We start from the raw sequence: 14750 nt of genomic DNA, 5'->3' as shown, positions 1-14750 counted from the left end.
CTATAAAAAAACTTAAGTAAATATTAGTGTCCACTCGTCATTGTTAGATTTGATTACAGCACTCCAATATAATATATTTACTTGTTGGAAAGCCTCACGTGAATGCGGTAGAGTGAGAGTGCTCTTGACACGCGGCAGCTCGACTAGGAGATACCCTTAACCCTGAGCAAACAAAATTGGATATATATAACTTTAATGACAATCAATTTATAAGTAAGGACATGGATCTGATGAAATTTATTGAGATAATTACATTTCCAGATTACATTAAATAATAATTATAATTTTGAAGTGCCCCCGACTGAGAGATACCCATTATTTTGATCTGTTATGTTCCGAAATTTAAGCAAATATGTTTAATTAGCTACAAATGTGTTTAGCAGGCATTTTGAAGTGTTTCTTATCAACATTGCCAAATAGATTAGAGAAGAGCATGAAAACCGTATATAAACAAAAATATGGGATGGGTATTGTGCATTATAAGCAAGCATTTAGGATTTATTTTATGTTCCAGGAATATTTCGTTTATCCGCAGAGCAAAACACTTTCCATACAAATTTCGTATTGAGAATCAAAGCTATCTATAGTCAGGGGCGTGGGCACAAAAATTGAGAAACTTTGTATGTTAAATTTAGACATTGCATTTTGAATCAGATTCTTGAGCAAGCTTTAAATTCTTTATATAAAATCATTTTCTAGTCGATGTGTATATAAATGTGTATATACATTTGGTCATATACCACTCAAATCATATATTGATTCATGGTCTTAACAGCGATCTGCTCCGCACTGAGTTTTAAGCAAGACGAATCGTTTTTGAAGTCCAAGTAGATATTTTGCACCGGCACCGTCTGTGTGAACCCATTCATTGAGAAAGTGTGCATTTGATTTGCAAGTTCCGGATCAACCAGCTCCAGGTAGACGAACAGGGCTGGGTACTTAACGGTAATGCGCAAGCTGAAGCTGTTTGCATAGTTCAGGTTTGGGTTGGTGCAGTCGACACCGACAACTTCGAGCTGTTTAGACAAAAAAGTTATAAGAGAGTGTAAGAATATTGAGTACGGGCTTACCGTAAGTTCCGGATCTCTCAGTCCAACAATATCCTTAATCGGCACCGGGTAGAAATAGTTTTTAGCCACAACTCGATTATCCTCATCCCTTAATAGAATTTCCAAGAAAATTTCCTGCTTGGAGTGGTGTTCGTAAAGGACAGACTCCAGAGGTATGGCCAGCTGATCTATGGCACTAGAGCGCTACAAAAATAAGGCAATATTGATTCACTAAAAATATATATGGTTTTTTGTAAGGCTTACTAAACCGATGGCTCGAGCGATAGCTTTTTTGGAGAATATGTCTTTCCATAGAAATGTATTAATAAAAATATTATAGAGCTTCACATCGGGACTTTCCATATGTTCTTCGCGAGTTACAGTTATATTCAGCTGATCTCGGGCATCATTATATAGTACAATGATATTAGTGGATGCCAGGAACTCCTTGGCCCAATAGTAGACTATCTTGTAGTTGCCGAAGAAATCTATGCAGGACCAAGTGGGCGCTACCCAAACATCATTCAGCTGCCACATAAGAGCACCCATTGTCTCATAGTTGCGACGCCTGCTTCGAAAGACATCCATAGCCAACTTGGTGGTCATCGCCTGTGACACCTGACTGAAGTAGATGAACTCGTCTATGTTGTCCTCCCAGTTCTGAAGTGTGAAGGGAAGCTGGTAGGCTATTTGCCGTAGTAGTGGTATAAAGCCTTTGGGATCGTGCTGACGTTGGCGTATTAAAGCCGCTAGGCTCGCATCACTCGTATCCTCGCCAAGCAGACGTTGCCAGGACGAGCGCATGGGCAGGCTAGCGTAGCCGAACTCAGAGACGAAGCGAGCCGGTGGATAAATATTCTGTGCAAGCGCGTCTCTTTCATCTTCATAGAGGTGAACTGCAGACATAAAATGGAATTATTATAATTGGAATTACTAAAAAAATAATTATGATTACCGTCGCCATAGTTTGGACTCTGCGGATCCTTGGCTAGCTCTTTGCCGGGTTCGATTACGCCCAGCGAAGGCGTGGAAATCATGGGACCTGGTCGCGGACTAAAATCGTTCCGCGAGATTATGTCCAGCTCAGCGCACAGATTGCCCATGAAGAGCAGCTTATATTCGTCCTCCAGGCGCTTCGCTTCGGTTCCAAAATCAGTTCGATTCTTCACCAAATACAATTCGATCTCATTGTTGGTCACAATCAGAGCCAGGCTGGCATGGTAGGCGATTCGTTGGGCATTTTGCACTGCCTCCTTCCGCATGGAAGCCATGCGCTTACCATCGATGGGATAGGTGGCCTTTGTGAAGGTCATGTCCTGCCATACCAGTAGCCCATAGCTATCAGCCAGGCTGTAGAAATAGTCCGACTCATAGAGGCCACCACCCCAGACTCGAATCATATTCATGTTGGCATCAAAGGCCGATTTCAAAAGATGTTTCACTGTCAATAAACGGACTTATTATTATGGAATTCCATTGACTTACTCGGGTGCCAATCACACACCTTTTTCCGTATCGGCTGATAGTTCAGGCAAGGTGTGAGCCGGCACATAATTCACACCCTTCATGAAGATGGGATGGCCGTTAACACGGAAATAAAATGTTCTACCCCTCTCTGAAATAGTACGGATGTATTTAGTCACACTTTGCTTTGGACTCAAAATGATCCTACCATCCTTATCCTCCACTAGTTCGATGGTGCGAAAGCCAATATGCAGCAGCTTTTGAGAATCAGTTCGTAAGTTTAACCTGGGAACGCCCTGGCTGCGATATCCCTTCAAGTCGAACAGCACGGGATAGAGCTGCTGTTTCCCATAGCCATTTGGCCACCAGAGCTTGACTCTCTCCTAAGCATTGTTAGTGACAAATTAAAGCAGCTCATATTTGCCTATGAACGTATTTACGTACTTTTGGTATGTGAATCTGAAACTCCAGGGTGGGTGAGGCATAGGTAAGATGCTTCTCTTCTACGATAAATGGCTCATCCAATAGTTCGCTAGAGACGTGAGAGAGATGAATATATGATATATTGGCTAATTTTCTAGCTTTAAGTTTCCCGCTTACCTGGCATACACGATAAGTTGCACATAGAAATTCTCGGCATCGGGTGTCTTTAGGAAAGCACGACAGTCCATTGTCCAGTGGGTGTCATTACGCTTGATCGCCACGTCGACGTCTCGCAATATTGCAACGGTATAGTACTCGATGGTAACGGGCTTCCAGATGCCGGATGACAGTGCGGCAGGATTCCACTCGCCACCAAAACTCATTTGTATCTTGCGCAACATGTTGCGATGGCATTCGACATCGCCGCGAGATTGCGGACAGCTGGGTGGAGCACTATTGCCATTCTGCTCCAGTTCCATGGCACGTGCATTTGCCTCTATCAGCGGGGAGAGCAGCTCGATCTCTAGTTGATTATGTTTCGGGATGAAGTGCAGCAGATGACCCACCGAGTAGGAGTACCGGACGAACATATTGTCCGTTTCGCCCAGAAGCTCGCCATTTAACCTGATCTTGGCCAACGTATCAATGCCATGGAACGTCAGATTGACTAAGCTGTCCTGGCCCGATTCGTCAGCTAGAAATTCGAATGCGTAAAGAAGATTAGGAAAACCATGAAAACAGGGAATCTGCAAGGCTGCTCAAACCCAAATCAAACGTTGTGCTGTAGATCCACGTCTTGTTCGCAATCCAACGGAGCTTTACATCGTTGCCCGGCTCCAGTATATCTCCATATTCATCCTTAAGAGCTGTATAAACGCCGGAAGGTAATTTTGCAACCTTAAATTGCTTCGCTGAAAATACAAAACAATGATAAAGCGTTCCCAAATCACTGAAGTTGCAGTTAAAGAATTTTACAACCAATTAATTGCCCAAGCTTTGACAGCAACAAATCGAAGTCAACGTCAAATACTTTATCTTATCGCACAAATACAACGCTGGGGAGGCCGGGAACAATGCGAATTTCAATACTAATTTGATATTACTCAGCAAACGCATATAGACCAGAAATAGCTCCGATCAAGGTAAAACTGTTACTCCAAATACTCACTGGAATTGGCTTCCCGCAAGGTCCAGTCCTTGGACAACTCATTGACTTGCACCTTCCTCGCGTCCAGTTGCGGCAGTGCGAGCACAATAAAGCATAACAAGTTTATTATTTTGAGCATGATTTCTTTCTTTTCAATCAGCGTCGCATTTGGTTTATTGACATCTTTCTGTATGCGCTTTGTTATTGTTTGAAATCTTATCACTGATGTAGACGTTTCTTCAATTTATTTGCCACACTTTTCCGAGCACAATGTATCGATTCGGCGTCACGTTAATAACTGAATCATTGGCAAACTCTACAAACATTTCGACCCATTTATTGACAGCTTATCAGCACGATTGGCTGTGGTGAGATTGGCTCTGCGCTGCGTGGATATAGCCTAACATAATTAAACCACAGCGTCAAATTTAGACATGCGGCGAAATTCAGGTGGCCCAAAATCAGTTCTGTGTAGAGGGGAGACTGACTTTTAAATGTGCATTTAGACTTTTAAAGCCATTCATTTCCTTTATCAATTAAAAATCAAAACAGATTAATATGAAAATAAAGCAAATATTGAATTCAAAGAAATTACAATTAAAATATGTATTTTAGTAAAACAATGAGTTAAGTGAACAGAATAATATTATGTAACTATGTTGGTCCTACAAATTAAGTTAATCTTAATATGCTTGTCTTCAGACCAAGTCTTATATACGAATATTCCAGTTTATTGCAGTGATATTAATGACATTTATAAATATTTTAATTGGCGAATATTTGAATCAATTCCCATTGCATATATTTGCATATAAGTATGGATTTATCTAAAGGTATAGATTTATCTAAAACCTTTTACTTATGTATTTTAAAAACACAATTTTCATAAATTTTTAATAAATTGTACGTTTAATCACATTTAGAAAAATATACATCAATTTTTCTTAACTAAGGTATAAATTGTTTTATTCATTAATATTTATAATATAAAGAAGTTCAACAGATATTTTAGGTGAATTATTTTAGTTAATTATTTTTGATATTTAAGAATTGCATTGTATTAATGCCTTTGCTTAAGCATGTTAAGTTCATAGCAGCTGGCTGCTTAGTGCGCATGGAATTTGAGGATCAAGCCAAAGAACTTAACTAGATACTAACAGTTAATATTGGTGTTTCCTTATGGTTAGTCCCGGATTCTCTCTTTTGTTTGCATTGCTAACTAAAACTATTTAATTACACCCGACCACTTACACAAGCATACACAATACACCCACACACACACACACACACACACATTTGTCTAGATCGCATCTATAGCTGCCACTTTGAGTGAATGAATGCTAGCAGAATCATCATCACCATCGTCAGCGCCAGCAACGGAAGCTGCGCATGGTGGTAGCTCTGACAGCCGCCGCCCATCGCTGCCAGGTACTCATCCTCGGTCAGGTACTCCCGCACATGTCGCGTCTTGTTCATCATCCAGTAGAAGGCCTTCATGTTGCCAAGTCTTTTCAGCTCGGCGCCAATATACTTACGTATTTTGGCATTGTATCGATTGAGCATGCGCTTCTCATCCGAGCTCAGCATGGTGCCGTCGATGAGCTTCGGCTCGTAGGGCACCAGGGTGACAGATTGGAATGCTAAAAAGTGCTCACCGCTGGTCGTCGTTTTGCCGGTGTCCAACACCTCCAGCACGTTCTTGATGCGCACGCCATAATCATCGCGTTTGTAATAGCCAGACTCTAAATCAAGGAAATGAATAATTGGTCAGGACGATATTCTAATGAAGGGTATGCATCAGCTACTTACCACTGGAGAAGAAGTAGCCCTGCTTGAAATGGAAACTGTTATTCTGTCCGTAGGCCACTGAGATGGGAGCTACATGACAAATACATTGATTAGTCAAATTGGAGATTCATAGTTGATCCATTTCACACTTACGCTCCTCGACAGAGCCGTAGGCGCCAATGCCATGACCTGTTGCCTGAGGATAGTCGGTCATCTCGTGCCACACCTTGGCGCGCACAACGCTGTCCAGCCCGGATGGCTTCACCGAAGCGGGAAATATTAGATCCGATATGTGCAGAATGCCCGCTAGCACGGCTGTGTACGCCCTTTTCATATCGCGCGTCGGCTCACCGAAAATAAAGGTGCGCGACATATCCGTTGTGCCCTCCAAGTACTGCACGCCGGATTCGATGACCAACAGACTCTGGTCAGAGACTTCAATGTCCGTCAGATTGTTGGAGATGTAGTAGGGCAGGGCTGAGTGCTCGCCGTAGGCGATCACTGTGCGCAGCGACAGGCCCTTGGCATGGGTCTGCGAAAGCAACCAGAGCTCTACCTCGTACTTGATCTTCTCCTCGGTCCATTGCTCCGTATCGAATCGGGCCTCTAAGTTGCTCATTGCCTCGCAAATAGCAGCGGCATCGCGTATGTGTGCCAAGCGCATGCCCTCCTGCTCCTCCGAGTTCTTCTGCGCGCGCATGAAAATAATTGGCGAAATGTGCTCTACGACAACGTTGGCAGGCACGGCCGAATAAATGGCTTCCGAGGCACCCGGCTCCTGGACGCAAGGCGCTGGCACAAGGATGCGCCTCCAGATTTGCACATAGGTTCGTATATCGCTCCATATGTGCTTGTACTCCTTAATCCTGCAGAGAATGAGTGAAGTGTATTAGTGAAAAGATAAAAGATATATAATATTTATATTATATAAATAAATGTTTAATACGTACGAAAAAAAGAAATGTAATAAAATAAATATAAAATAATATACATATATATATATAAATAAATAAATAAATAAAAATATAAAATATTAATAATGTCTACACATATGTATTGTATACAAAAATATTTAATTTATAATCCATCTGCTTAAAATACTTAAATGCCTTTATCAATCCATTGATTCTAAGTAAATCCATTTTATTTCGTAACTCACCTGACACACAAGTCGTTGTAGCAATCGGTGCGCAGGTGCAAATCAATGCCAAGACTGATCTTGCCGTGGTCCACATAGAAGAAAATGTCCTTTTGGCTGACAATAGCAAATGACTAAAAGGAAACAAAAGTTAGGTAGGTCTGGGAAAATAATGTCTGATGTCTAATGGGGCATACCTTCACCACAGGTGTGTAGGGAATGTCTGTGCCTCGAATGTTAAATAGATATGCGATTTCCGTCAGCGACGTAATAATCATGGCGTCGCAGTTCAGATGGGCCAGTCGGCGACGCAGCTCGGTTACTTTATCCTCCCACTTCTCGCCAGCAAAGTCGCGTGCCTGCACTTGGATCACATGATGTTTGGGCGTCTCTGGTCGCTCAGAGCCCCAAATCATGTCCACCAGATTGATATTGATCTTAATCAGTTTCAAGAACTTGTCCGCCAGCTCACGTTCCCAGGTCAGCCATAGATGATGCGGCACCAGCTGTGGATCGGCGCCAATGCGTTTGTTCATGCGCACCTGGCTGCCCAGCCAGCTGGCAATGCTGACATTGCCGTCGGCCAGAAAAATCTGCCAATCACAGTCCAGCTCTCCGTCCGCCTGCTGCACAAAGCGCTTTTCCAGCCAAATGGCGGCGCCACCTTGAGTTACGGCCGCAACGGCCCGATTGCCCGTATAGCCGCTGAGATAGTGCAGACGCTGATCGCGTACCGCCACCTCCTGATTCAGATGCTCGTCTGTGGAGGGCAATATATAGCCATAGATCTCCGGCCCCTCAAGTGTGGCGCGAATCAGCATTTGCTCCCGCATCGCCAGCAAACGGCTGCGATACATGTTGGTGGGCTGCATCTGCAAATAGAGGGCGCAGTTCATTAGCATTCACGGATCGATAATCCCGGGGTTAGTTCATACGCACCGGCCTGCCCTTGCGGTGCTCGCAAATTTCACGTCGATAGCCGACAGGTGCCTCTGCCGCAGCGACGCACAGAACTATCAAAAGAAAATGCAATAAAAAACAATGTTAAATACGTGAAAGGAATGTTGATAAATAACGTTAAAATTATTGCCATTTGATTTGAAATATGTTTGCCCATCGCCTAATGGCCCCACTAGACGAACTATAAATGCCTAAGAATAGCAACAAGTGCGTCACAATATTATTTTCTGTGATCCAAGCAAATTTCCCACGCTCGCTAAAAATTCACTTGGCCGCGTCGGCGTATGTTTATTTTTGGCCAAGATTGAGATGTCGAGGCAAGCGTACTGGCTTCAATACACCGTTAAGTATACATACATATATTAAAATTAATTGCAATTTCAATTTTGCTTTCAACACTGATTATTTGTGCATCGTCCGCGTTGAGTCACCCACTGGCCACGCTGCGTATGCGTAATATGATGTATTCTCACCGTGCGGACCTGAACAATTGCCCAGCGAGACTTCCGCTGTGACAAGTGACTGACGGCCATTCCATTGCCAAAATATTGTCCAACCGCTGACGTGCGATTTGTCAAAGCAACCGAACCAAGTTCTCTATGGTTTCTGCTCAGTCCAGAGCATACATACTTAGATATTTATGTAGAGCATGAATTGATTTATGGCCCCTCCCACAGACAGGCTGGGTCCCAATTTCTATTATTAAACTTTTAGCTAGAGAGAGGTATAAGAACTTGGTCATAACGTTTGCAATAGGCCTAAAAATGTTACCTTGTTAGCTTTTTTAATTAAAGGGCTCTATAAATAATATATTACATATTTATAAAATATTAAAATATTTGTATACGATATTTTTGATTTAAATATTGTTTAAATAAATAAATGTTCAATATTATTTCACTATTGAGCTTAAAAACCCAAAGAAAGTGTATTTGTGTTTCATCATATTTTCAGTTTCTTAGGTTTCTTAGATTTTTTGGTTAAAGAGAAAATATATGAATTTAAGTTTCCTGTTAATAGGCGCATATTCATATGTACCGAATTAGTTTTTGCTATTGAAGAGAATTATGTGGAATATTTGAATATTCATACGCATATTTCTGCACTCAGTTATGTTCATGTTTGATTTTTGATTCGTTTTGGATGTTTAAATTTAGACATTATGCCTCAATTGATGAAGCATCTGTAGTTCTAGACTCATGAAATTTTCTGTTTGAATGGCGAAGGTCGTTGCTAATATTACGAATTTCAAGTTTAAATAGCCTTAGCCATAGCCATGTGCAAAATGGAATTTGCTTTTTCAACAAGTAAAAACATAAAATAATGTAAAAACCACAAAATAGTACAAGTACTTACCCAGCAAGATGCTCAGTGCCAGGCGGCAGATCCGAATCCAAATCCAATTCCATTTGGCTGTCGTCATAGTTGTTTGTGTTTGCACTTAAGATTCCCCAGAGCGTAAAACTAGTGCTCCGACGGTCGGGAATTGTTTGTTTTTTGGCCAGCAAAAATTAATAGTACTCTTCTTCTTCTGCTGCTTCTGCTTTTTTGGTGTAAACAAATCAAATGGTTGCAATTAATGAGCATGAGCTATGGTCTAAGGAAATGGAATGCAGTGGAAGCTTGGCATCTTTAATGGCCATTTGTCAGGGCACTGCACTTTTCCGGTTAATGACCGGAAAGTGTACAAGTGTGAGTATATGTATGAGTGTGTGTGTGTGTGCTTTCTTTTCACTTTCATTAAATTACTTGTCTTTTTCCAGTTCGTTCTACTTATTGCAGTGGGCGTGCCGCACCACACAACAATGTCTCTTATTCCTAGCCATCTGGGTGTTGGCTCTGGCGCTTTCTACTAATTGATATGCGACTCGTTGGACATTGCAACTTCTAGCTACATATTCCCTCAACGGCTCAGCGGCTATAACTCATTCATTCAGCTGCTACGTGTATATATGCAAAAATAACTATGATATCAGACTATTTTTGTATTTATAACTTCCGTTCTTTTGCGATCGGTGTGTATGTATGTGTGTGTGTCTTATTTTTCATTTTTGGAAAACCGAAAATTTGGCAACCAGTTTTGTTTCCTTTTGGTTTTTTGCTTTGTTTAGATCTAATTTTGGTAGTTTTTACGAAACTTTTAATTGTTTTCTCTTAATTGATCAAGCGTAAAGGCGGGCATAAAAAAGAACTTGCTACTCATGCTGGAAATGAGCCAAGCTCTATGTTTACATATGCAAAACAATCCCAGACTGTGTGCGTATATACATACGTACATACACATATATATATTGTATATATTTCGAACCAATCATTCATTTGGAACTGAAATAGGCGTGCGCCAAGTTCCATGTGCCATAGAAGGCAGCTCAAAGGGAAGCGCAACGCTCGTCATCTGTCGTGGCGATCTGCCCGCCAATCAGAGATGGCAAGCAAGTTGATTGATCGTGATTGATGGCGATTAATGACTATTTATGCCCATCAAACTCAATTCAAATGCTGCGTGATATGCATTTCACAATTTCGATATATCGACAGTTAAATTATTTTCTATTTATTTATATTTTTTTGCAATAATTTGACAATTTGATAAGATTGTATCAATCGGATAGTAGCAGGCGTGTTTTGCATTTCAAATGATCTTGAAGTGAGTCTCTGGGCGTTGCTATATATTATTGATATTGTTGCTTTCATTGCGGTTGCCCTTGTTTCATTGTTACAGAATTGGCACGACTCACAGCAAATGCTGCCCACAGCCAACAGCCAACAGCAATTCCAGCAATTGCATTGAAGGCAACATGCCATAGAGAAAATTGCTATTAATTATAAATAAAACAAATGCAAACAACTTGTGGGCGCACACTTCATAACTACTTAAATGTGAAAGCGCCAACTTTTGTTTTTGTCACAACACCCCCGCTTGGCAATTATGTGCTTGGCTTTGGCAGCCCAGCCAAGATGGGAAACACGAGCTATCATCTTAAATATGTGTAATTGTGTAACTCTTATATGTGCATATATCCTTGACTGCATGCTAAACAGTTGCCAGCTTAACAATAATATAAACAATCGCCATGATAAATGCGCTCATATTACACTTTGACTGCCAACTGCCAACTGGGAACTGCGGACTGGCTGACTGCCTGCCCTTAGAAGTTCATTGCGGTTAGTTGTTAAAAAAAATATAAACTACAAATAAAACATAACAAGCAAAGCGCAAACAATAACAAAAATTACAACTGACATTGGTAAGCCGAAGATAGAATACGCTTTCTTATAGGCATTTATATACTTTTGTAGCTAGATATACTATAATATGGCAGTTGATTTCGTAATAAACTTTAATTTCTTATGAGACATTCTTGAATATAGGTAATTCGGATACTACTTCTAGGTATATGAGCAGTATTTGTGGTAACGTTACATATGAACAAAGACAAAAATCAGAATATGGCTATAGCAGTTATAGGAAGTTTTCCGATAACAAGGTTCGTTAACAGTATTTATAACCTTGCTTTGTAAAATTATGCTTTATTCGAAGCAGTGTAGGAATTGTACATATATACTTTGAAAAACTATATTCCACTGTTAATTCTATAAGAAATAAAGTATTTGTGGTAACTTTTTATTGATATAGACATATCCGTATTTGGATATTTTAACTTGTCATAGATGAATATACCCTTTCTTTGCTGCGTTACACATTTAATGAGATAATCATATCCACTATCCTAAGAAAAGCGGCACACCTGCACTACAAATAGGCCAACACAGAAAACAAGGCAGACAATTTATGGACGCGCTCTGTTTGTGTAGTGCAGGGGCATTGTATCAAAGAAGCTGCAATGCTGTTTATTTTATGCTTTGTTTGTTTTTTAGCTGTTGATCCAATGCATTTCGTTTCAATTTCAATTTCAATTTCATTGCAATGCCGCGACCGCGACCGCGACTAACAACCAAGAACACACTCACACTCACACTCACAGGTGACTCACGCGCATAAAGCCAAGAAAACATTGTGCCAAAAACAATATAATGTATATATAGGATATATATGCACAACATAAACATACGAGTATATTTACTTATTTTATCTTACAAATTCTTTTTTAATTCTGCGTATATATTGAAAATGCAAATATGCTTCTACACAATAAGGAAAGACTGTGATATTGTGCGGAACCAAGGCCATGGATTATAGAATTTTAGAACCTATCAACAACATTAGATTGTGACAAACATTTTAGAATGACTCCATTTATCAGCACTAAAGATCATACATATACTAGTATGAGCTGTTCCAAAATTCAATTAAATATTTAATTATCTAATGAATGCTTAGGTCCTATATATATATTGTTAACAAAATAATCTTCCAATGTTTCAACTATGTTTTGAAAATACTAAATGACTAATTGTCAATTGTTTTGAATTTGGATTAGGATAATCACTTCTGGAAACAGTTTATATTTATTTTAGATTAAAGATTTTATCAAATAAATTTAATTTCCTTTAAATACGTTTATATATACTTCTGATCTCATTTTAATGTATTCATTGTTTCTTTTCAAAATGTTTTTGTGTGAGAATTGTCAGGTTTTATTTTTTAAATATTTTAACTGTTTCACTTTATATTCAGAATTAACAACCCGTTTCATAGATCTTAAATTTCCATTTAAATTTAGTCACAATCCAACAAAATCCTTGTATAACAGGCAAATTTGATGCAAGAGTGACAAATAGTGTGTAAAACATTAATAATTACACGCTGTGCACTTTGTAATGCTGAATTATAATGTGGAATAGTACGTATACGACGCGTATGTCAACGTTGCACAGCTGTTTAAAATAGCAACCGCATTTTAGAATATATCTGGTATTCTACCTTTGTAGTTTTTACAGAATATGTTCACACGACTCGCTTGCAGAATGAGCAGACAGAGAGGGAGAGAGAGTGACAGAGTACGAGCGAAAAGCCAAAGGCGAACCGCACGCGTGCAGAGCAACAAGCAAACTGAACAACATGTTTCATGTTTGCTATTTTCTGTGCTTTCAAATGTGAAAGATGAAAAAACGCTCATACGAGCGAACGCATACACTACTTACACATACACTAACACCGACTCACACATACGCACACACCCATGCTCATGCATTCATGCATACCACTATTTAATTCGTTTCAAATAGAATTTATTTTGAACGCACGCAACAGTGGGAGAGAGAATCCAACAACAACTACAACGAGAACAACAACAAGTCGAGCGAGAGGCGCGTGAGCGAGAGCTTTGGCTAACGGCAGACGCGCATTAGACAAGCAAATGACAATGCCGCTGGCGTCGACGCCGCCGGTTAAAAAGCAAATTGTGAAAAAAACACGCGTCTCTGCTTAGCTGCATCACAGTAGTTGCATTTCCTTTATGCGCTGCCTTCGCTTTTGTTTGTGTAACATAATCTTGACAATTTTTATTGTATGTGCTTATAACTTTTATATGTGGTTTACATTTCGTCTCTGACAGGGAAGCCGGATTGGCGTAGCGTGTATGTGTTGGGCTTCCAACTATTTTCAACAATTTTGCAATTGCCAGTGCTAGAATTAGAGTTGTGAAAATTATGTTGTCAATTGACATTTTATTGCTTTTAAATTGACAATGATCAATAGGACAGAAATCTAAAGTTTTTTTTCGTTTTGGCAATTAAATAATTCAACAACCACTGTGCAGGCGATTGCATAAGAGCACATAAACAAAAATTCAACACAGAAAGACTGGCCATCCGCAGTCTCTTAATCTCAAAATGAATTTGTTTATTTCCCTTCAGTCACGATGCCGATGTCGATGGTGATGTGCGCGCCTCTTCATTTCGCCCATTAAGCTCATCAGACAACTACAACAATATCGCTAAAACACAGAAGACTCAATCAAATAGGCAGCGTAAGTTCTTTTTTCCTCTCCTGTAATCTACTCTCTCTCTCTCTCTCTCTCGCTCCCTCTCTTGCTGCTGTCAATAGTGATGGCGCATGGAAATGTTCCACATGTGCCTTATATTTATTATGCTGCATCGAGCAACAATTGTCGTTGCCCTCGAGCTTTCTCACTCTCTCGATTCTTTATGGCATCGTTCAATAGATCGTGCTCTCATTTGTTAGTCAATTAAAATACGCCTTTGATGCGCCGATGTGGCAAAGCTTTTAATCCAATGCAATTAGTCGCTTTGGTGCGTTGGCGGGTTTTTGAAAGCGGCAAAGTTTTCAATCATTTCTGGTTGACCTCTGTAAGTTTTTATTGGGGCAGAGCGATGATTTGCTTTTTGTGTTTTTAATTAAAGCTGTTCACCAATATGGAATAATCGGCTGCATTCAAAGCAAACAATTTTCTTTTAACGTCTAATTTATTGTTTATTTGAGACAAATTCTCTAAAAAAAATATATATACATATATATGTAATAATATACAGAAATATCAACTTCAATAAATTATAATTTATTAAATTGCATATTATGTATATATGTGATTAGATTTATATATATTTCATTTCCGATTTTTGTATCATATATGATATTATATATGTAAAATAAAATATATATAAAAATAAAATATATATATCACAAATAAATTTGTACATAGTTTTGGAAATTCAATCAATTAAACAAGTCAATGAAATGTTAAGAACATTCACATTGCTGGAATTTAAAACCAAAATTCAAAATAACGAATTGTCAAGCTTCTGGTATTCTTTCCTGAAAAAAGGAATTGCATACTTTCAGGCTGCTCTTAAAATA

General features: G+C 39.5%; 2 protein-coding genes across 3 annotated transcripts; both read right to left on the bottom strand.

Annotated features, from left to right (window-relative positions):
• Window positions 1-176: 176 nt before the first annotated feature.
• On the bottom strand, window positions 177-4384 carry LOC6573785 (beta-mannosidase). The gene is made up of 10 exons (XM_001999808.4): window positions 4105-4384; window positions 3701-3847; window positions 3114-3630; window positions 2958-3045; window positions 2722-2896; window positions 2554-2664; window positions 2005-2490; window positions 1314-1945; window positions 1071-1253; window positions 177-1016 (listed from the first exon to the last, which is right to left on the bottom strand). Exons 1-10 carry the CDS (start codon window positions 4220-4222, stop codon window positions 744-746), a joined length of 2730 nt encoding a protein of 909 aa, XP_001999844.1. The 5' UTR covers window positions 4223-4384; the 3' UTR covers window positions 177-743.
• Window positions 4385-4969: 585 nt separating this feature from the next.
• LOC6573786 (xaa-Pro aminopeptidase 2) lies at window positions 4970-12983 on the bottom strand. 2 transcript variants are annotated; one of them, XM_015167130.3, is made up of 8 exons: window positions 12855-12983; window positions 9326-9512; window positions 7949-8022; window positions 7207-7881; window positions 7031-7143; window positions 6025-6737; window positions 5893-5961; window positions 4970-5825 (listed from the first exon to the last, which is right to left on the bottom strand). In XM_015167130.3, exons 2-8 carry the CDS (start codon window positions 9390-9392, stop codon window positions 5395-5397), a joined length of 2142 nt encoding a protein of 713 aa, XP_015022616.1. In that variant the 5' UTR covers window positions 9393-9512; window positions 12855-12983; the 3' UTR covers window positions 4970-5394. The 2 variants fall into 2 exon arrangements, with proteins under 2 accessions (XP_015022616.1, XP_001999845.1); XM_001999809.4 differs by having other exon boundaries at window positions 9326-9509.
• Between the last annotated feature and the right edge of the window lie 1767 nt (window positions 12984-14750).

This window comes from Drosophila mojavensis, unplaced genomic scaffold (assembly GCF_018153725.1).
Source record: "Drosophila mojavensis isolate 15081-1352.22 unplaced genomic scaffold, ASM1815372v1 contig_16, whole genome shotgun sequence".
In the NCBI taxonomy this organism is placed as follows: domain Eukaryota; kingdom Metazoa; phylum Arthropoda; class Insecta; order Diptera; family Drosophilidae; genus Drosophila; species Drosophila mojavensis.
This window is presented reverse-complemented; position numbering and strand designations above follow the sequence as displayed.